This window comes from Genypterus blacodes, unplaced genomic scaffold, assembly GCF_046128005.1.
Source record: "Genypterus blacodes isolate CSIRO-AG114 ecotype Tasmania unplaced genomic scaffold, CSIRO-AGI_Gbla_v1 ptg000291l_1, whole genome shotgun sequence".
In the NCBI taxonomy this organism is placed as follows: Eukaryota; Metazoa; Chordata; class Actinopteri; order Ophidiiformes; family Ophidiidae; genus Genypterus; species Genypterus blacodes.
The window spans coordinates 91723-114859 of NW_027467082.1; the positions used below are offsets into that span (position 1 = coordinate 91723).

The following is a 23137-nucleotide window of genomic DNA, read 5'->3' on the forward strand; positions in this document are numbered from 1 at the left end:
AAAGTACTTTACTGCATTTTAAAGCCAGCCTGAAGCCTTTCTGTTTTAAGTGATATATAGATTTAATACAGGGATTTCTTTGTTTGCTTTTCCCCTAAGTCATTTTTAGAGCATCTGTATCTAAACACCCACAGTGGTGCTCCTTCTGTCTACAGGGGAACTTAAAGGATGGCAAATCAGAATGTGTGTAAACCTCCAAACGATCCCCTCTCTGTCTGCCTCCCAGCGTACAGCGCTCATCGTCACACATGGGACCATTCGCATGTAGTGGCTATTAGTTTGAAATGCGAGGCTTAACTGAGGCCAACAGCTTGCCAGGCACACATACACACACACACACACACACACACACACACACACACACACACACACACACACACTCCTGCTTGTAGTTGTACTAAGTTCTGAATGCAATCCGACGGCAAACTGCACTGAATGACATTTGCGGCTGTTCTTTGCAGCTCGCAGATGAAGCAATAACCTTTTGTCCAACTGTCAAAAACAATAAATCTGATGATTTTTCATAAATGTTTGATGTTATTGACACACACACACACACACACACACACACACACAGAGAGAGAGACTGTTTCAGCACACAAATATGTTTAATATTTAATTCACACACAGATCAATGCATGAGTTCCATACTGAACAAAGGGGGGTGAGCTGAGATTGACAGTGTTCCTGTACACCGGTGCCATAGTGACAACACACCACCTCACACTGAACTGTCCCATCAACAGGAACGACGTGACACGAGCCAATCAGCTCCTTCAGGACTCCGCCCTTATTTTCAGCCCACTGACTACATATTCCCTCGCCTCAGATCGACCGGAATCGCCAGGGGGTCGGAAGTGAAGTTAAATATTCCCGGGCCTTCCTTTCCCTCAGTTCCGTCTGCTTCACGTTGACTCGTCTCTCAAACCCAAACAATCCACCGTCCACTGATCCTCAGGCTCTCTGTGTGCTCTGCCACCAGCTTATAGTAACCAGGTGGATCTGTGATTAAAGCCCCGTATTAGAACCTAGAGTTACAGCTCAGAGGCTGCGGCCAAGTCAATCAGAATTAAGACTGGGATACAAATCAGTGTTGTCATTCACATCGCTTTTTAATTTTTTTGGTGGGTTTGGGTTGCTCGGGGCTACGCGGTAGAAGTTTCCACGAGGACAAAAACTAGATGAAGGAAGAAGAGGAGGAGGAGGAGGAGGAGGAGGAGGTGAGGGGCCGATGCAGGAAAATTGAGGTCAATATAGGAGGAGGAGGAGATACAGTGTGCTTAGAGGGCGAATATAAGGGCGATACAGAGGAAGGAGGTAGTTTATGAGGCTGGGTAACAAGGCTTATGGAGATAGTTACAAAGCCCGGACTGAGACAGGATGACAGGCTATAGATTACTAGATCAGAGAGAGAGAGGGGTACTTACAAGGGGTTAATGTAGTTACAAGGTGATGGGAAAGGAGGAGATAGAATAGTTACAAGGGAAGGTACGGAGGTTGAAGGGTCACTTTGGAGCTGAGGGGGAACTTTTACAAGACCAGGAATAAATACAAGGTTTGGGGGCGGGGGGGGGGTGGCTGGAGACCGTCAGGGAGGAGAGGGGCGGGGCATAAAAGCAAGACCCGGGTGTCACTCGGGTATGTAAGACACCTGCCACACGATGATGTGGCTCCGCTCAGCTTTGCACAGGGCGGGTTTCATCTGCGGAGCGCCAGCGGTGTTCTCTCCCTCCTCCGTCTCGTCGTCCTCGCCATCCCCTGAGGAGCAAAGACGGGTTAGGGTTAGAGCTCCTCGCCACACTGCTGAGTGAATGTGTGTGTGTGTGTGTGTGTGTGTGGGTGCATTGCTGCTTCCTCACCTATGCGGAAGTCGATGTAGCCCTCTCCCCCGCTCAGCACCAAGACATTTTGAACACTCAGGGCTTCGGTCTCTGCGGGCGCTGTGGAGCCCTGTCCCTCTGAGGGACTGTCCAGCACGCTGCCGTTTAAGGTGGCCAGGACATTTCCTGTCACAAAAGACCGGTCAGAGTCTGGAGCATGAAAGGTGTGTGTACCATCCTGCTAAAGCTGAGAGGAAACAAAATACGCTACAGTTTGAATTTGACCAGCTACATGAACCAACCTGGTACGGAGACAAAGAACTTGACGGCGTCGCGGTGTCCATGGAAACAGAGCTGCGCCTGAGCCATGGAGCAGTAAGGGATGAAGCTGCCGGTGCTCTTCTCTGAGCAGTCGTCGCCGTACACGTGGATCACACCCCCGGAGGATGTAGGAGACACCTTATTGGCTGAGGACAGAGGAGGCGAGGAGAGATTAACAGTACCGTAAAAAAAACAACCAACCAGGGAAAACACACACACACACAAATATAAGATGGCAAAAACAAATAAACAGCATGCAGCAGAGTTGTGATGGCCTTTTCATTATATCACAGTGTGAAATGATGATGAAGAGCATGCAGAGCAACCAAAAATGGAATGTGCATTTCCAGTATGAAGCAGAATTTCTAGGAAGGTCCTGGACGCCTTCAGCTAGACGTTCAGATACAAGAGGACTGAGTAACCAAGCGCTCCCACTTACCCCTCAGACCCAGGAGCTGTCCCCGGTGAAGAACCACCGCTAGTGGATGAGGAGGAGGAGTAAGAGGAGGAGGAGGACAGGAGGAGGAGGAGGACGATGAGGAGGAGAAAGAGTACAGTGACAGTATAAAGTAAACACCAAGATTGTTTGTAAAGGAGGTGAAACTAGTGAAGGTGTGAAGGGAGGAAGGAAGAAGGACAAAGTGAAAATGGAAAAGGATGGAAAATTGAAGGGGGGTAAAGAGGAGGACAAATAGTGCTTCAGTCTGTGTGTGTGTGTGTGTGTGTGTGAGAGAGAGAGCACCCTCTCCTAACAGCGAACCCAGCGAACCTCTGCATTTGACCCATCTTAACTATTAGTCAAGTCTACAGCCGAGTGCCTTGCTGAAGGGCAATGGCAGGAGCAACAAAAGTTTTCCGTTGGGGGGAGAAGACCCACACGGATGCGGGGAGAACATAGACGGAAAGAACCACGGCTGGCGCGGGATTTGAACCCAAGACCTTCTTCTCTCCTCTTATACTCATAATACCGCCTCTGTTTATACCTGCAAGACTTTCAAAGAGCCCCAGCATGTGACCTGTCCTGCCTGAGCTGGAGCTTCAACCTCATGTCTAACCACTCTTACTGTTCTCGTCTCGGCCGTGGTGCGTGTAGCTCCCCCTACTGGAGCTTCCCGATAGCTTCCTGATTGGGGAAACATTTCTTGGGCTCTAGTAGATGAGGAGGACACCTTAAAGGGTTCGGTTGGTCCCTGACCTCCTGTGTCCAGAGACCTCAGTGCCTGTGTGTCGGTGCAGAGCTACATGTGTAAATGCAACACAGACTCACTCTCTGTCAGTGGGATGGAGATGATCACGCCGTTCCCCGTCCCCACCCAAAGACGATTTCCACCGATCAGAAGCGCCGTGATCCGGACGAAGGAGAAGCCCAGCTTGCCGGTGCCTGAGAACGACGGCGATTGTTTGTGAGTGACATACATCTCATGGTTGATCAGGGCACAACACGACAGCGAGGGAGGAAGCAGAACTCTTACCCAGCATCTTACTGACGTACGGCTCGATGTCCACATCCTGGAGGTGCTGGTGTGTGAGCGCGTGGTAAAGACGCAGGGTGGAGTCTAACCGGATGGACACCCAGACGCCGTCGCCGATCCACGCGAGCTGCCGCACCTGGCTCTCCCTGCGGGGGTGGGCGTCGAAGGACTTCTGCAACGTGGACACGAGTACATCAGAACCGGTTCACACTCTAATGAACGTATTATGAAGTTCAGCGCCAGGAGGAAGCAGCCACCTCGATCTGCATGCTCTTAGGCTGGATGACGTGGATCTTGTTCTTGTAGCCGCACCACACTTTGTCGTGGACGACCGCCATGCAGCGGATGGAGTGATGCGGGCGACCTAGATCCATTAGGTGGTAGTTGGACAGATCCCACTGGCCGTCTGCTGACAGAAACACACACAGGAAACCATGGAAAGCTTTTAATAATTCACCAGCGACAACACTTCCTACTTTGTTTGTTGCTGTTTACATTCATGTTGACAAAACTAATTGTATTACTGATCTGTGTGTGTGTGTGTGTGTGTGTGTGTGTGTGTGTGTGTGTGTGTGTGTGTGTGTGTGTGTCAGTGGACTACACAATCACGGCTATTGACAAAAAAAGACAACCTCGTGACTGTGATTACAGTCACAAGGATCACATGGAAACATGACATGCTTCCCTCTGGCGTGTGGAGTTTCGCCCCTCTTAAGACAACCGAGACCGATGAAGGCCAAACTAAGATCAATGCTGTGTTTTCTCAGTGTTGTTGCTGCTTGAAAGAGTTCAAAAGGTCAAATACCCTCAGATCTGTGGAATATGGCGAGGGTTCCGTCGGCGAGGGCGACCAGCACACGGCCTTTCACGTGCCTGCAATGAGAAAGTAGACGGAGAGCTGTTCTGAAAGCCTGAGCGCAAAGAATCTACACACACACACACACACACACACGCCGTTATGGCTGACTTACACCAGACTGAGCACTGAGTCCTTCAGCTTGATGGAGTGGAGACACTTCTTCCAGTTTCCCACTGCCGAGTGGACGTAGAGCCTGGAGGGAACAGCCAGGAGTAAACAAACTGCACACACACATGTACACACACAGAGCCAGACCACAACATGTCTCTATTGGCGCTGTGAGGACTTCAGGCGAGCGTCTCACCATCCATTCTGGGCCCCCAGCCACATGGTCGGGGCCACACTGGTGTAGTTCTTGGCCTCTTCACCTCCCTCCTCTGTGTCTCGAGGCAGAGATGTCTCATCTTTGGAATGTCCCAAGCCTCTGTGAGGACAGAAAACACAATCACGGTCAAAAGCGTCATAAAGAACACTACAATACGACACTACAGACGCCTAGAAGTCATTTCCCCATTGTCAAAGTGCTCATATTGTCTTCACTGCATGTTTCAAAGCTCTGCGTCCTGCCTGTCGCTGGTGTCCGGGGGGCGAGGCTGGGGATCTGTGAAGACGTGCTCGGTGAAGGGTCCCGGGGGGCCCGACCGAGCCTCTGCGTGGTTGGCTGCCGGCTCGGGAACCTCGGTGGCCTCTGTGGCTTCCTCTGCAGACTGTGCAGTATGAATCTTTCCATTCATCACGGGAGCGGCGGGGGCTAAGAACAGAACGCCATTAAAACAACACGACTGATAGGGTTGTTGTGTGTGTGTGTGTGTGTTAGTATAGGTGTGTGTGTGTTTTACCTTGTCCTTTGTCCAGTATGGGCGTGTCGGTGCGTGAGGAGCAGTTACTGCGAGACACGCTGCAGTTGGTGGCGCAGCCCACGAGGGTGATACCTGCCAACATGCCCTCCATGCCGCCATCATCCTCACCTCCTCCTGCGCTGCCATCACCTGGATCCAGCACGATCTCTCCTGCTGGGTAGTCGCTCTCACTGGCGGCTATGTAGGACACACAAACACACACAGCTACACTCATGAACACATGAATCAGGCTGCAGCTTCATCGGACAGCAGATGAGTGACGCTGCGTCCATCTCACCCGGCACGCTGGAGATGCAGAGCACGTGGGCGTTACAGACGTTGAACTGGTCGACCAGCGAGCCCGGCTGGTTGGCGTCGATGATGACCACCTTGCTTGCCGAGTGTGTGCTGGTGAGGATCCACACTCGGCTGCTCATGGTGTCGGTTTCCTGAAGCTCCTTTGACTGGGTGAGGAGACACACGAGGGGAAAGTTCAATCAAGATTTCTGGTGCTGATGTGTTCTAAAGTCCATGGACACGCTTCTGATCACACACTCATCTTACACAACCACAGTGATGTATGTCATATATCATGGATCCGTGCAGTTACAGCTGTGTGTCGTTGTGTGTCGTTGTTTCTTTACCTTCCTCTTCTCCGGGGAGCTGTGGTTGCTCTTCTTGTCTCCTCCGTCCTCCTCAGTGTGCAGGGGGTCGCTGCTGTTGGACAATGCTTTGACAGGTAACGACTCCTGACTACAGGCCCTCCATCCTGTCAGGTTCACACCCGCTGCACACCACAACTACACACACACACACACACACAAGATTATCACAGTTTGCTTGAGATATAAGACAATTTCTGACAGCTGATCGGTGTGAAGGTGCTTTAAGGTGCAGTTCATCGTGTAGCCACTAGGGGCAGCGCCAAAAAGCCTCAGACAGAGAAGGAAACAATTGATGTGAATGGGAAAACGCATGTAGTCTTCAATGTGGATTCCAAAAGGCAGATTTAACCTTGTGAGGTTTTGTTATTTCACAAAATATTGTTCGATTAAACTCATAATGACAACAGGCTTGATGTAAACCGTATAAATGAACTTAAAAAGTGTATTTCACCATTCAAATCAGTGTTTTTGTAAACTCATGTCGACAGTATTCCTCACCTTCCGGTTCGGGTCTTTCTCCACCAGGGGGCGACAGTACACCGGAACAGGAACGTTCTTCATACGGTTGTCATCTTTTTCGTTGGGGGGCTAAAGGCAGAGATGGATCACAGCGTGAGGATACACAAGCAGCGTGTTGAATTATTATACGTATACATCTGTCAACAGCAGCCATTAAAGGAAAATCCCACTGATCATTTATGATGTTAAATACATTCAAGGTCTTATTTTGAGACTAAACTATGATCTTTCTTTTGGATTATGTCATCAGTGTCTATTGAACATTGGTTACATAGCAAACACTGCAATTTGTTTAGTTATTGAAGAGACTTTGAATGGATTTTCCCCTCTAAATACAAAAGAAATACTCAAATCAATGAGGTGATGACACCAACCATCAAAGCAGGGCAGGTTGAGACAGACAGAGGTCAAAGGTTAAATGCTTGCATTCACAGTGACAGAGGGAGAGGAAATCATCTGCAGTCAGTTCAACAAAGACAGGGGTTTGTTACAGTATTACTGGCAGATGCAGTTATAATATGTGTGTGTGTGTGTGTGTGTGGGTGTGTGTGTGCTCGTTTGAGGGAATCATTTCCGGCCTAAAAATAAAATCCCCTTTGAGTTACATGCAAACGGACTTTGCATTGAGTTTGCATTTGCTGGGGTGAGCTTTGACTGCTACCTAACGGGGCTTTAAATGGGGGTTAAAGGCCACGTTAGCCGCTAAGGTGCACACTGTGGGTCTCACTTGCCTGTTGTCTCTTCAGCGGGCCGTCCTGAGTGCTGTCCGTCTGACCAGCAGTCTGTGGGAGACCAGAGTTAGAGCCACCTGCCTGCCAACATCTCTTTCTCCTCTGGTGTTCAAGCTGCAGCGCCAAACGTTCAGCTACACTTTCATGCAACTGCACACTGAGCGCTTGGTGCTTCTCTTAATGGAGCATGCAGGTGTTCCACTCAGGTTACAGTATTGATAAACTCCAGCATGTGATTTCCAGCCAAATTCAAAAGTTTGATTATGTCCTAAATCTGGAGAACTGTGAGCTGAAGGGTTCTCTCACCATGTGGGCTGCGTGTGTACTTGGGATGTGTGTGTGTGTGTGTGTGTGTGTATACCTGTTTGAGGCGAGACGGCACACTCCAGCCACACGCCTGCATGATGCCGTCATCGCGCCGCATGTGCTCTCGCACCTGCCTGTACTGCTCACGCCGCTGCTCTCGGCGGGCCGACAGCGCCGAGTCGCTGAGGAGAGACGCAACACCGTTACTGGCCAGTCTGGAAGCAAACGGGAGGGAGGGAGAAAGAAGTGGAAAGGAAGAGAAAGAGAGAGAGAGAGAGAGAGCAAAGCGTTAGCAGCCTGGCCAGCCAGCAGCAAGGAGCCTGAGAGAGATGAAGAGGAAGAAGAGTAGGAGAAAGAAAGCAATGTGTTGAGGAAATTAAACTTTAATCCAGTGCCAGCCGGAGCCAAGCAATGCTACCTATGATGCTAAAGTGACAAGAGAAGCAAGATGTGAGAGGTTCAGCGTTAAAGCCCAGCAGGAGGTCTTCAGACTGTCAGAAGCAGGACGGCAGAACAATGAGTGAAGTGTGTTCTCCTTATTTGGATTCTTCTTGGCAGGTCGTCATGCTGCAGGTCGTCACATGTGTCACCGCCATCGCTTAGACTGAACAAGCCCACGACTGAGGCACAACAAGGGAACATCTGTGTGTTTAATATGGGAGAACCCGTGAGAGGCCTTCACACTGTCTCTGCATTAGCAAGCGAGCCACCAGCAATGCAGTCAGACCAGAGAGAGAGAGAGAGAGAGAGAGGAAGGGAGAGACAGAGAGGGAGAGAGAGGCGGCTCACTCTTCAGGGAAGAACTCCAGCGTTCGGTTGGAGGTGGAGATCTGACACATGGTGTGGCTGCGTCTCTGGGGGAACCCGGCCGGCGAGGGAGACTTGTAATGGATGTTGACGCTGTAGTACGGCCGCTTGACGGGAGGCGGACTGGACGATGAGCTGAAGAGGCGGGCGAAGCTGATAGAGAGAGAGAGAGAGGGAGAGAGAGAGAGGGAGAGAGATGGAGAGCTTTGATGGCCTCTGAACAATAGAATGCCGAAGTGTACGGTTCAATCAGCGGGTTTCTACTTCTACTTGTACAGATTGAATAAAAGCAGAATCTCACAACTGCCATATGGTTGACTTCTTCTTCTCTTGGATTGCAGGACTCTCCCGTGAGGCCCTGAGCAGAGAGCAGAGGGCGAGAGAGGGGGGAAAAGGTTCAGGCAGGGTGACGATAAAACAGATTTCAGATCCTCCAGTTCTCCTCCTCCGTCTACCTGATCATCTCTGTCCACCGCACGGCCTCCTGCAGCTCCATCAGCCTCTCCTTGTACTGGTTCCTCTCCATCAGCACCCGGGCCATCTCCACCCGGGTGAAGCGTCGCCTCTGGGTCATTGTCATGTCGCCGTCTTGCATGGGTGAGGAAAACTGGAGAACATAGAAGCGCCATCTTGAAAAGATCACAGAGGATCTAGGAGTGGAACAATCTGAAGCCTAACTCACAAATACACGTATGCACAACTAAACTACAAAGGTCATACATCCCATAATAATCTGGGTCCGTGTGAAAGAAACCGAGCGAACCAGACGGGATTTTACTCACGTCGTCTGCTCCTTCGTCCTTGGAGTCCCGAGACGCTCCGAGAGCCTCGGCCCTCAACCTGCGGAACAAGCCAGGACATCAACCAACAGGTTCAACCCAGAAGTGAACATTACATCGTCATATAAATGGTATTTAGGAAGGATGGAGGAGTAAAAAGCCATCAGTGTATGAACAGGATGTTACTTTATAACGGTTCATCCCGTCTCTGTTTTGTTTGTACCTCTTGAGCTCTTCCTCCAGCTCTTTCACTTTGGCGTCCATTTTGTTCTTGGACTGTCTCAGCGCCTCCAGCTCCTCCCTCAGCACCTCCTGCTCGCCCGACAGCTCGTCCACTTTGGCTATGAGGTCGTTTTTCACTATGTTGAGAGCATTTCTGGTGAGAAAGAGGAGGAAGAGGAAAACGTACTGGTTCGGTCGCTGCAAAACATCTGATCCACAACGACTTCCCTTATTGGATATTGTTAAGCAGAGGAATGTCTATACACACACACACACACACACACACACACTCGGCCTGTGTGTGTCCCTTACTTGGTCTCTAGGAGCTGTTTGTTTTCTGTCAGCAGGTTCTCCACCTCCTTTCCCATCCCTGAAACAGCCACATACACTCACATATCAGCCATCATCACCTTCACTGTGTAACATATCTAACAACCAATCACATCAATCCATGGCTACACATAGAGACTGCTTTATTAAATCAAAATCCACTTTACGGATTCTTCAAAAAGCCTCACAGCTGCGTCACTGCATGCACTTTGACCCCGCCGACCTCATTTTCCACCCATTTTCCATTACTGTCAGACGTGACTAGAGTGTTTTCATACGGCATCAGCAAGCACAGTGCACAATAAGCAAAGCACACACACACACAAGCTGTGATCAAAGGTCGGACAACACATAGAGCGAGGGGTTTGTTACACAGCAGGTATGGAGTGGAAAAGGTTTGGAGCAAATGGAGGGAAAACTCCACCGTGTCAAAGGTGGTGATCTGTTCTCAGGAGTTTCTGTTTCAGGCTGATTAGTATCGATGCCTTCTAAAGTGACGAGTCGGGCAGAATGATCACACACACACACACACACACACACACGTCTCATTGGAATGAAACAGAAGCAAACAAAGCTTTTGTGTTGAACTGATGGGAGTTTGTTGGATTTGGCAACACGGCAAAAGTTTGAAATCTCGTTTTTCGACTTGAATACACTCTCTGGGTCTGTTTAACCCCTAAAGTGCCACCACCCCTGGCCCAAAGTGGAGTTTTCAACACGTTTTCAAAGGAATCATTTGGAAAGCTGAGAGGGCACGAAACGTAAACCCACAGCCGAACACAAAATGGACGGAGAGAAGAAATCAGAGGGATGTGACAAAACGAGCGAGTGCAGCTGGCAAGGGTGAGGGAAGCTGAAGGCAAGAGACGCCTTACCGAAGAAATCATCACGGACTGGAAGCGGAAGTGAAGAAGAAGAAGAAGAAGAAGGAGGGCGGAGGGAGGGGAGAAGGAAGGAAGGATGGAGAGACAAGGATCAGAGAGGAAGAAGAGGAGGAGAATGGCAGGAGTGTCGGAGAGTTAGAGAGGATAAGGAACTGCGTAACCATGACAACGACTGATGTTTGTTAGATTTAGATCTCTTCTATTTCATCTGGATTTTTTAAATTTGCATAGAAGATCTCAGGCTTTTCATTTTTGTGACTCAAGGGGCTCAAGGACAGGCAGGTGAACGGGTTGGTTCCTCTTAAAGCCACTTTCATGCAGTCAGGTGGTGGAGTCGCCCGTTACCTTTACAGTGGATGGTGATAAGCTCATTTAGCACTAAAAACAAGGCGAGGAAGACAGAAAAGGAGACGGTAGATTCGTCCTCTACATCACTGCAGGAAGGAGGAAATTGTGCTTTAAGTCCACACATGCAGAAGAAGAAGAAGAAGAAGAGTAAGAGCCTCATCAGTGAAGCCATCTGACATTTGGAGCGACCGCAGCCGGAGATCAGAGGAGGGAAACCGAAACACTGACAGCGACTTGATCGACTTTCAGTAATCACAGTCATAATAAACGTCAACAAAGTTACAGAATCAGCTTGTAAATATAGATGAGTCATCATTAGCTCAGTGTGAATGAGTTAGGCTACAGAATAAGAAGCTTCATGTGTGTGGATACTGTGTTTGTCATCAAAACCACAATCAAGGTTTGAAAAACAAAACAATACCAACCGATGCGTCAGATACACACCTGAGAACTCGCCTATGGGTGTCATCAGCAGAAGCACATAAAGGGGGAGAAGGGAAACGGATGAGAGGTTAAACAGATGAACAAATCATGGGGCAAAGGCTCTGCCTCCTAGAAAAAAACAACAACCCAGGAACACAAAACACACACACAGACACACAGACACTCAGACACACACACACACACACACACACACACATTCTATAGGATACGAGTGAGAGAAATAAGGTGTAATACTGTTGCTATGGAGAATAACAACAAAGCTCTGGGCTGTATAGCAAAAAGAAAACATGAACTAAATCAAGCTGGGGACAAATCTAAGGCAACGAGATGAATTTATTTAAGTTTATCAACACTAAAGTGCGACCCAAACCCACTCACACACACAGGAAACACACACACACACACACACACACACACACACACACCTACAAATCCACCATAAAAACAAAGGATAAACAGTGCATGGATGGGTCACTGGCGGGATGCGTGTGTGTGTGTGTGGGTGTGTGTGTGTTTTTTCGTGTTGTTTCTGTGCAGTGAAGCGGGGAGCAGGGGGATGGAGAGGGGTTTGTGTGTGTGTGTGTGTGTGTGTGTGTGTGTGTGTGTGTGTGTGTGTGTGTGTTAGTGTGTGTGTTCCAGCCGCAGCCATGCAAGGTTCCCACAGCCTCACCACGTGGAGCTCATGCAAACGCGCCGGCGTTGCCTAAAGCCAACATGCGTCCGCTCCCACTTCCTGCCCTTTGGGTCAATATTGATGATGACTGCTTTGATATAATCGCCTCAGAGTGTTCATATTGACCAAAAGAGAGGCAGAGAGTCACCTGAGCTCTTCTCTGTGTTTACAATCATTTCATGGTTAACTGTATATGAGCCTGATTCCCTTCTGGCCCGCTGGAGGTCAAGGCAGGTCACGCTCTTACCCAGAAGCTCGGCTCCGGCGTCCACATCGCCGATGATGTCCGACTTGGCGTCTTTGATCTCGTGGTAGAGCGAGTCTGTGTTGATCCCAAAGGCCGCGTTCACGATTCCCTGCGAGGGGCTGAAACAGATCAAGGGTTAAATACAAAATATGTAATGTAAACTTTACCATTATTTAAGGTAATGAGGCCGATTTTGTACTTTGGAGGTCTCAGGTTTTCACTGGATGTCAATACTGTATCAGTTTGTGTATGTGTGTGTGTGTGTGTACCTGTTTCCTCCTCCATACACACGGGGGTCCACACACATGTCCAGCTCGGGAGTAGAATCAATGATATCCTGAAACTCGGACCACTCATCGCTGCTTCCCATACCTGGATCAACGGGAAACACACACACACATCAACCAAATCTCAAACAAGGAGTCAAACCCTGTCAATCATCAGTTAAGTATTTAGTGACATCATCTCACCGATGCTGACGTTCCTGGTTTCCTGGGATACCTGCACCTCCATGTTCCGACTGAGACGCTTGGCGCCTTTCCTGCGGTTCCCGGCGCGCATGGCGTCAAATTCGGCGTGCGGGGGGAATCCCTCGTTGATGGGGGTGACGGTGGCGGAGGGGACGGAGGAGGTGGGCGTGTTGGACTTGCTTCCCGCGCTGCTGGGCGTGGCGGCCACGGAGTCGGATTCCGAGCCGTCCTCCTTGGTGTCGCACAGCGTTGGAGGAGGAGGAGACAGACAGGGACATGTGAGCGGCACAGCCAAGGCAGAAGAAACTGATTATAAACTAGTTTCTGAGAAAAGGGTTAACAAAACACAACAAAGGGAACAAATGAGGCGTCTCTCTGGTGGTCACATGTGGCTCTGACCTTTAACCCCGTTCATCTTTCTAAAGCGGATGTGGACGCTGAGAGAGGAGGCAACACAGAATCACAATCTCAAGAGACTGCAGGTACGTTTCAGTGGTGAATCTGCTTTGTCACACTTTCCTCTATATTTACTTAGAAATAATGAGCTAATTGACCCTGTGGCAAAGAAATCAACCACAAAAATCCTCCGGTGGCAACAATGAACATCAGGCCTCCAAATGAGATTCTTGTTGATTAATCAAAATCCAAAGTGCAACAAACGATGTAATCTAAGCAGCACTTCTATCCCCTAAATCCCTTTATATGCCTACAGAGTCTAACCACAGGGCTATCTTCTTAAATTTATATGACATTATGGTTATTATGATGACATCCTCTCCCAGCTTCCATAATGTGTCGCAAAATGACGTCTCTAAGTCTAAATATTTGGGATAAATCGTTACAAATTGAATCCAACTTGACTCAAATGTGCTGTTTGATCAATGCTCCACGTGTTATTTCACAGCTGAAACACAAAACAAGCCGTGACCCACAGGTAAGTTGTCATTAAAGTCACAACTAGTGGGTGTGGCTAGCAGAATGGGCGGCGGTGAGCCAGGCCCCTCCTCCCGGTGGTCGAGGAGGAGGACAGGTCTAATCTGTCCCACCTGAGAGGCGGAGCTGAAGGGCGACTGGGCCGAGCTCGCTGACCTGCCAGATGTCTTTCCCGGGCATCATCCTAGCCCCCCCCAGACCCCCACATACCATTCCCTCGCCGCTGGGGTACAGGCTCAGTGACGGTGGGCGCTCCGCTTTGCTGCTGGAGACACAAACACAGAGAGAGACGGGATTCAATCATTTTATCCACTTAAGAAATTCCCTCCTGGTGGGGGTACAGGCTGGATCCCTTTCCCAGCATGCAACAGGAGCACCGACGTGGACACAGACAAGCAACCACTCAGTCACATTCACAAATATGGGATCGCACATTGACCCAGAGCAGAGGAGAGTGTGTCCTCGCTTGGTATTTCAAAGAATATTCAACTGGAAAATGCAACAAAGCAAAACGGGGGAACGATAAAGCAGAAACGGAGAGAGAGAGGAGAAGGTAGATGGAGCAAACTGGAGGGTATGGATCCATACGAGCTTTAAACATCCCTTCTTTTGTCAAATCATCGGCCGATTCGTTTCAGTATTTCCCCAGTTATTAACCGAGCGACGGGAATACGTGAGGAAGGGCGGGTGGGGGGTTGAGGGGGGGCAGATTTGGGGTGGAGTGGCAATTACCTTTTCCTCCATGAGTGGCGTTGACTGTGCAAAACAGCAGCACAGAGAGCAAGCCAGCAGGACAGACAGACAGACAGACAGACAGACAGACGGACAGACAGACAGATTAGAGAAAGACAAGAGACAGCAACATGCCATGGCACATGAAACTACCCTCACACACACACACACACACACACACGCACACACGCGAACATACGGTGCAAACAGGTTCATCTTTCCTATTGTATTCTATTGTGTTGCATTATATAACATTACAATAATATAACTGTGTGTCCTGATCGGATCTGTTGTTTGCTCTGTTCTATATGGAAATATATAAAAAGTAGTTCTAACAAAGTACATTTTCTTTCTGTACAGGTGTGTTTGCTCTAATGAAGTCATTTGTATTCTATGTATTGTTATAAATATTACAATAATGTCTTCATATCTATATTTTCATTGTAAACCTGCTGAGACAGAGTCAGCGTCTCGGCCTCTCATCTTCATCTTCATCATAATGAATCCACAACGAGTGTTTAGGAACGTGGAAAGACACCAAAACATTGAACATCTGCGACAGCATGATGAATGAGTCCAAGACACACACACACACACACACACACACACACGTCGCTCTTCACACGCACAACAACACAACGTGCAAACAGGTACGCACGTTCGTCCGCCGCCTTGGCCTTCTGATTGGCTGTTGCTCCCCGCCTGCTGCATCTTGGAACGTTCTATGTGCTCCACGTACGTCTGAATCATCTGTGGTCAGAGAATGGAATAAAGGAGAAGGTGTAGCACCATTTAAGCTGCGTCACAGTCAGAAAGTGAGAGATCTTGGACATTAAAGACCCCAGTATACTTCACACATATAGATACACATGTCCAACAGGGTGATGACTCCTCTTTGGACCAATTATGGCCAGGAGAGGTGCAGAAGAGACAGAAGACTGTGTCCTGGACGTTTGTCCTCTGTATGAAGAACACTGGGGACTTTAAAGAGTCTGTAGATTGTCCCCACTCAGGTCCTCACCTCAGTGTGGCGCTGGTGCAGAGCGTTGTACTCTTTCTTCATGTCTGACTCTCGCTCCTCCAGCCGAGTGACTGACACACACACACACACACACACACACACACACACACACACACACACACAGTTTAACAGTTAGAAAGCAGGTGGGTCTCATATAGTTGAAGTGATGTACGTGTGCTTAGTGTATATATGTTGGTGTTCACTCTTCAGCACATGTTTTATGTTTTACAGGCTCTTGGTTGCCATCTTTGACAATTAGCAGTACTGTGCCACGCAGTGTTGAGTGTCGGCACTCCTGAGGTACTGGCAGCACAGTGAACACACATCACATGCTGTGTGTGTGTGTGTGTGTGTGTGTGTGTGTGTGTGGACTTCCCTTTCCATGTTCCCCAAAGCACAAAAGTGGAACTGAACTCTTCAGCTTTATGGAAAGTTTACAGCTGTTCAGTTTATTTGAATAAGTGCTGAAGTATCCTGTTTGCTAACGGCACAGTGTTGCGTGTGCTGATATAATGTACAGTGTGCAGTCAGGGTGGATGTGCACTCACTCTGGTCGGAGTAGTTCTTCGTCTTGAGCTCCAGCTGCTTCCCCTGCAGCTCCAGAAACTCCACCTGTACCTGCAGGTCCTTCTTCTCAGCTTCCAACGCATCCTCAAATTCAATGAATTTCTGATAGAAGACACATCAGACAAAATTAGGTTTGTACAGTTTCACACTTATGTAATATCTTCATAAGGATGAGTGGATTTGTGGAAGAAATATGGAAAGTAAGGTCACAAACTCTCAAAATCATGCTGGAGGCCAGATACATTCTTTACATGCTCTGTCTGGCCTGGATCACAGCTGCAGAGAATTCAGTTTGAGATTCAAGACATCTTTCAGGACCTCTTAACACCAGACGTCACCTCTCACCTCTCTCTTAAATTAATTACACTGCAAACTTATAATGTTGCTGTATTAGATATTCTTTTCTTCTCTGTCTTAACGTGTCTTTGAAGTGATTCCCAGCAGCTTCTGTATCTGGCAAACCACTGTCTGTCTGGCAGCTTTCACATAACACAGCTGTGATGTTGTCAGATCCATCAAACACTGAGGCTGTTTGGATATAAACACAAAGTTTAGCGAGAGAGTATTTCCTCTTGCCTACTTCCTTTCCCCATTACTACTTTGAGCTGTTTTACATAAAGCTGCTCACAATGACGGCCTTTTCTCAGAGCAGCGGGTCTTAGTGCAACTGTCGAATTACTGTAATCCTCTGAATCTGCTGGAGGCAAACGCTGCCCTGACCCTCAGCTCTGCACATGCCGGGTGTGATGTTCGTGAGCCTCCACCCAGCTCCATTGTAGCTTTGACATTGGTGTGTGTGTGTGTGTGTGTGTGTGTATGTGTGATACTGTTACATGACAAGCTGGGATCAGGTGGAAGAGAAATGATTTGAATTTGGTTGCATTTTACTGAACTCTGGCTTCCGCAAAAAAAAGATGTGACTTTGTGGTTGATTGATGTTACTGGGAATGCAGAGTACAAAAAAATTCACTCTGGATTATAGGCATTATAGGTTTGTCAATTCGTTATTAACCGCCGTGTTTAACAACCAGCATTTGTTGTTTTTCGTGAGTCTTTGTAATTGAGATTGTGTGTTCTAAAGGAAACAACATTGTGTTTTCTGCTAATTGCTCATCCTGAGGTAAACACTAAATCCTTCATCCTGCTATCCAGTCCAGGTAAATGCAGATCAGCCGACCGCAGCTCGACAAAATGATACCTAACCCTGTCCGTCCCCTGAGCCCGGGCCTGTGTCCTACTGTGACGCCCTTTAAACGCACCCTGTACGCATTCACTGCTCGGCTGAAACTATCCCGTCTCCTGAGAGTTTTCTTTTGAATGCAGCTTTAAGAAGTGTGTGTGTGTGAGCGGCTATGTTTATGGCGATCCTGGTAGCTTGCGATGAGGAAAATTCGATGAATGCCGCTGGTAATGTGACACAGTTTATAGATTAATGGGTTGGAATATTGTGTTTATTGTGTTCTGTGTGAATAATTCATGAGGTAACCTGATTTGATCTTAATGTGCCTCACTGAGAAAGAGCGGCTAAGTGTATTTGACTGCAGTGTGGTAACAGTTTCCTCTATTTTTGTCATGTACTTCACCACATGTCGATAAACGCGCCCCTAGACTGAGTCATCAAAATAATGTCAACGCTTTATTATCCAAATTCTGAATGTTGTAAACTTCACTGTATTCCTGAAATCCTAGCAAACGGCGGTTGTGAGCAGACTGGGAGATGTGTGCTTTGTTTACCGTGAGGTTGAGCCTGATAACCTTGTAATCTGAGCTGCCCTTTTCTTGCTTGTTGCTCTCATTGTCTCGCGAGAAAGGGTGTGTTATTGTTTTCCTGCAGCTCAGAGATTCTCTCACTCTCTCCTCTTCTCTCTCGTCAAGCCTTCATCTCCCTCCTATTCTACTTATTCATCCTCCCTTCCTTTCCAAACCTCTCCTGTCTCTTTCCCTCTCTTCACCCCAAAACATGTCTGCCTCCTGACTAATCATAAGCACAAATCGGGTTACACTGCCAGGCTCTCTCTCTCTCTGTGTGCTGAGTGTACTATTGATCTCCCATGTCTCTCCACCCCATCCCCCACTACGCCCCTCTGACGCTCAAACCCAAAGTATCTCTCTCTCTGTTTATTTGTTGCATTCAAATTGAGCATCTGCGTGGTATCAACCGCTCCAGAAATAATAATCCATACAGAAACAAAACCAATATCTGCACCAATAAACCTTCACGCTCCTGAAAAACCACTGAGCAAGGCACTTCACTGCCAACTCCTTCAGTTATCTGTTCAGCAGCAACTCTGCGTCAAACTGTGCCCGCACAGAAAATAAAGCTCAAATCAACTGTGGATGTTTCATATTGATCTGGACACACAACAAAATGTGCTTTGGATTGTAATCATTGTAGCTATTGAGCTTTACAGCTAAATGCTCAAACACCAGATCAGCTGCTATGACACACATCTGATGCAGCATTCACACACACACACACACACACCTCCTTTTTTGCATGTTCCACCATAATAAACCTGTTGGTATCCTAGCATTAAAGCTGCTGTTAACTGTTAGACTGGCCTGTTTACACTCATGCTGCACAACGCTATCAAGCCTTATTACGTAAAGGTAAAGGTAAACGTAAAGGTAAAGCTCCACAATGTGAATAGAGGATAGGAGCCGGAGACGAAGCAAAGTGAGTGATGAAGGAGACTGAGGCACGTCTAAGCTGAGGGGGGAGGACGCCGACGTTCCCTTTATGAGGCTGTGACAGACAGACAGACAGACAGATGAGAGGGGGCAGAAAGGACTTGCTGGAGGTGGAGTTTGCCTGGTAATGTAATAGCTCCATATTGATATCCACTTTTGCTCTTCTGGTTGTTCTGGTTGTGTTTTCTGTCGTAGCCTTGGTTTCTTCCTTCCTCTGCTCTACGGCTTTGCAGCTTTGTCCCGTCATCACCGCCTCACCGCCTCCATGTTCTTACTCTATGTTTGCATAATGTGTGCTTGGTATTTGCATATGAGACTCCTGCTTCTGTTGTTGCTTTGAGTACAACAAAGATATACAAAGTGTAAGTTGTGTGTGTTGTGTTGTACTGTGTTGATTTATTTTTTGCATTGTAACTGCACTCTTAATTACATTTTGCTCTATATTATTCTTTTGTAATACCACTTTGATTGTTGTTGTTGTGGATTTGTATCGTATGGAGAACACTTGGAACAGCTGCACATATACAGTTTGCGTACTTTTGCTGTATTTCTTATTAGTACTGTTGTCTCACTCCTGGTGGTAATAGTATTAGAGGTAGTAACTGTGTAGCACTTGTAACAGTAAAGCTGTTACATCAGGTGTGTTTATAGGTTTAGTAATAGTTCCAAGAGTAGCAGTAGTAGTAGCACTCAACCTTAGCAGATATTAGAAGAGTATTTGCATAGTCCACCTTGTACACATTTGTCACGTCTGATTTCCTCTTCATAAGTCAAGTTTGAGGCATTCTTTTCTATTTACACTTCACAGTAAATGATTTCTTTACTCTCCTATCTATGTAAAATAAAAACAGTACATTGTAAGCTTGTCAACAACCTGGCGCGATTGCACCTGTAGCACATAAACATTAACCATCAGCACGTTTACAATTAGGTTTAAATTTAATGTCTAATTCAATTATTCTTACGTAGAAGTTATAAATGATCAATTAAAGAAGATTAAACTTGAGTAAGGCACAAGGTAACGTGACAGATTTCGACCATGATCAACAGTGATTAATCAGGAATGGAGCCAAATGAGCAGAACAGATGAGTCACGCTCCAGCCGCGGTGTGCCGGCGCTTCACTTCACCGTGACCGCATGGAAGGTAGCGGGATTGAGGGTGGGCTGGTGGGGGACGGAGGCCCAGCCGGGGCCGGGGAGGGTGGGAGAGTTTACTCACCTCCTCTGCCTGCTTGCGCAGCGCTTTCTCCCGCTCATACTGGGTGATGAGCTGCTCGTTGTCCTCCTTCAGCAGCTCCACCTCCACTTCGTGCTCCTGGTTCTCCGTCAGCACCGCGTCCAGGTTCTCCAGCACGTTCACCACCAGCGGCATCAGCTCCTTCACCACCTCCTCGTCGTAGCTGCGGATCAACCGCTCGAACTCCCGGTAGATGCTGTTGGCCAGGCCCGACACCCGCTCCGACATCACGGAGCCGGAGCCGTAGTCGTCCTGGTACACCACCTCGTCTATCTGCAGCTCCATCATCCTGGCAGCTGGAGGTGGTTCGTCTTTCCCAGATGAGGAGGCTGCGGTTGAAACAGTTTTTTGGGGCCTGTAAAGCGACTGTCACCGCTGTCACGGTGCCTCAGCGGGACCGGGGGGACATGCAACCAGTCGTTTCTCTAATGAAGGAACCGGATCAGTCAGTGCCGTACTGCAGCAGCACACATCTGTTGTAAAGTGGGCGCATAACCTTGAGCTCGGTCCTGGAAATCGTCTCTATCATATATGTTGATGTAAAGAGGGCCCCTCCTCCTCTACCACCACCATCCGCGTTGGCTCGCCTCCGGACGCGGCCCACCTACCGCTCACCCCGCGATGAGAGCATCTGATCCCGGCAGCGGTGTATGCAGAGCGGTCCAGCCTGTGGATCGGGCCTCGCTGAGCCCATATCGAGAAACCAAACTCCCCCTCCCCTCGTCGATGATGTTGCACCTGCCTCTCAGCAGCCGCAGCCATGGACCCCAGCCATTACTGGCGGGGCGAATAAATATGAATAAATAAGTGAATAAATAACCTAACGCCCCTCGATCAGTCGCTATGACAGCGTTTCTTCCATCACCGTCCCTCCTTCCCTTCCAGCGGGCTGCCGATGCTGCTGCCAGGCCCGGGTGATGGTGATGTCTCCCTATGGGAGAGGCTCTCCCTGCGATGGAGGAGCCAGCTGACACACACTAGGTGACGTCACGCTGTCTGCATTGAAAAAAAAAGTCAGGTCAGCAGAAAAACATAGGAGTGGTACCGGAACTTACAGGCTGTAGCTTTCAAAATAAAACTACAGACGCTTCGCTACGACACGAGCTTTTGTTATTCTTAAATTGTTGAATTATGAGTAACTGATCCCCAGGTAGAGAGATATATTTTAACCAATAGTTGTGTTTCATACGTGCTCCCCCTATCGTGCTATAGATACTTCAGTTCAAGCTCCTTTAGTGGATATGTTGAGGAGGTTCTTATAAGCTACATTTCGGTGTAGAATTGTGCTTTTTTTTGGGTCTGATTTAAGCTCTTGGCCTTGTCTGCGCTTCATATTTCACTCTTTTGATCCATAAAACATTATCTATGTATCAAGGTCCTTCTTATTCAACATGAACTAGTTTCTCAAAAAGGAAGACATTAGTCTAATGCCAATACATTTATAAATGCTTACAATACTTGTTTCCAAAGACATAACCAGATTTGTCCATGTTCTTTTCTGAGATACCTGTGAATTTACTTTGTCGCTCCAACTTGCTCTGAAATTATTATCTACAAAGGCTTTTATTTTTAAGGTTCTAACAGGAAGTTCTTCATAGAAGCCCACTTAACATTCTCTTTACTCGACAAAGGTCCTTGGTACTAGAATTTTGTAACAATAACATTTTGTTGTACTGCCCAAAAACTAAAACTAAATGCTTCAGAATCAAAGTAAACCAACTGCATCTTTACAAGAAGACCAGAAACAAAATATAGAATAGTGGGATGAGACAAATACACTGAACTATAAAGTTATCTCACTGTGCCATATCCACTAAACAAAGATGAGCGCTTCATAATCTGCAGGCCTTACAGTGAATATACCATAAGATCCATAGAGTTAGCCACCATGCTCAGTATAATATTGTCTGCAGAGATCAGCATATGACAGATACACACCTTGTTATACAAATAACAATGTGTGCAAAGTATCTGAGTCAACAGTTGCTCAATTTGGGTTCTGTGGTTACGCAATGAACATGGGTACAGGAGGCAGAAGTGTCAACAATAAGAGTATAGGTGAAAGAATTGTAAAGCATCTGTGTGATCTCTATGTGACGTGTGAAGCTATTTGGCGTATTGCTAATGCTATATTCTTATGGATGGGGGAGGGAGTGCCAAATCTATACATCAGCACAGGAAGGAAGTAATAAATGACAGCTGAGATTGATGATAGGGTCACAGTAGCTCTCATGCATATAGATCCTGTGAGAGCTAGAGACGAACTGGGAGAACTGAGAGTTTCATAAAGAATAGATGTAATATCATTGTTGTTAGTCTGTTAGCTTGTATGTTATCACTTTGTATATTGGAGGGCATCACTGTCACTTTGTTAGTTTGATGGCATGGCTTTGTTAGTATGACGATATCACTATCATTCATCTTAATTTAAGTTTCTATAGAGTCTGACACTGTTGTGCTGGTGGCACTGAAGAGATTTAACATTTGTGGTTGAGTGTGAAGGTCTGGATAAGTTGGGTGAGGGAGCTGTAGGGAGATATAAGTTCATGGGGAAGAGATGGACAACATACCAAACTAGGGACAGTGGTGTCCAGACTACCCTACAAAATTAGAACGTTAGAGTGATGTAGCCTACGACATCAAGGAACACGGAGGCACAAGAGGTCAAAACGTTGCCATACACTCATGGAAGAGAGGGGGGCCGGACCTGAGAAGAGACAAGGAACAGGAAACAGGTTTAAGTTCATGGACAGTAAAGGTAGTTTGGCTCTTGATGTTGGAAGTTGGAAATTGTCCTCCCGCCTATAGCTTATTAGGGGCCTGATGGAAGAGACGGATGTGTATGAATGTTTGTTTATTTGTTGGCCTCACTTGTAGCTTGATGCCATCACTGTTGGTTATATTAGAGTTTGATACTTTAGAAAGAAGTAAGAGACAATTGAAGCAACATGTACTGTATTTGTATAATTTGTATAGATCATACTTTTCTGTTTTCTAAGCATTCCAATTAAGCATTCTATACTTTTTACATGATCAGATTCCCAAGTCTGACTGTAATAAAACGCTAAGCTAGATCCTGTTTGTATTGGACAGCATAATACTTTTATTTAACTTTACAATTAAAAGGTGATTTAGGGGGATTGTTTTCCTGCGTCTGATTCACAGACCTAAGCTCCCCTCCCCTTCTTGTTCATTCACTTGTAAAATATTAGTGTGGAA

At 47.4% G+C, this 23137-nt stretch overlaps 1 protein-coding gene across 4 annotated transcripts; it reads right to left on the reverse strand.

Annotated features, from left to right (window-relative positions):
• Positions 1-1109: 1109 nt before the first annotated feature.
• mapk8ip3 (mitogen-activated protein kinase 8 interacting protein 3) lies at positions 1110-20880 on the reverse strand. Of its 4 annotated transcripts, none has more exons than XM_076136979.1 (31): positions 19901-20880; positions 15971-16091; positions 15423-15493; positions 15060-15151; positions 13880-13934; positions 12737-12968; positions 12536-12638; positions 12267-12385; positions 11347-11358; positions 9653-9710; positions 9342-9494; positions 9122-9179; positions 8795-8946; positions 8641-8697; positions 8322-8492; positions 7588-7714; positions 7227-7277; positions 6475-6564; positions 5956-6111; positions 5610-5775; positions 5312-5509; positions 5040-5223; positions 4777-4896; positions 4585-4665; positions 4419-4486; positions 3871-4019; positions 3614-3785; positions 3409-3522; positions 2123-2287; positions 1860-2006; positions 1110-1758 (listed from the first exon to the last, which is right to left on the reverse strand). In XM_076136979.1, exons 1-31 carry the CDS (start codon positions 20204-20206, stop codon positions 1631-1633), a joined length of 3876 nt encoding a protein of 1291 aa, XP_075993094.1. In that variant the 5' UTR covers positions 20207-20880; the 3' UTR covers positions 1110-1630. The 4 variants fall into 4 exon arrangements, with proteins under 4 accessions (XP_075993094.1, XP_075993093.1, XP_075993095.1 ...); XM_076136978.1 differs by having other exon boundaries at positions 3871-4022; XM_076136980.1 differs by lacking the exon at positions 11347-11358 and having other exon boundaries at positions 3871-4022.
• Between the last annotated feature and the right edge of the window lie 2257 nt (positions 20881-23137).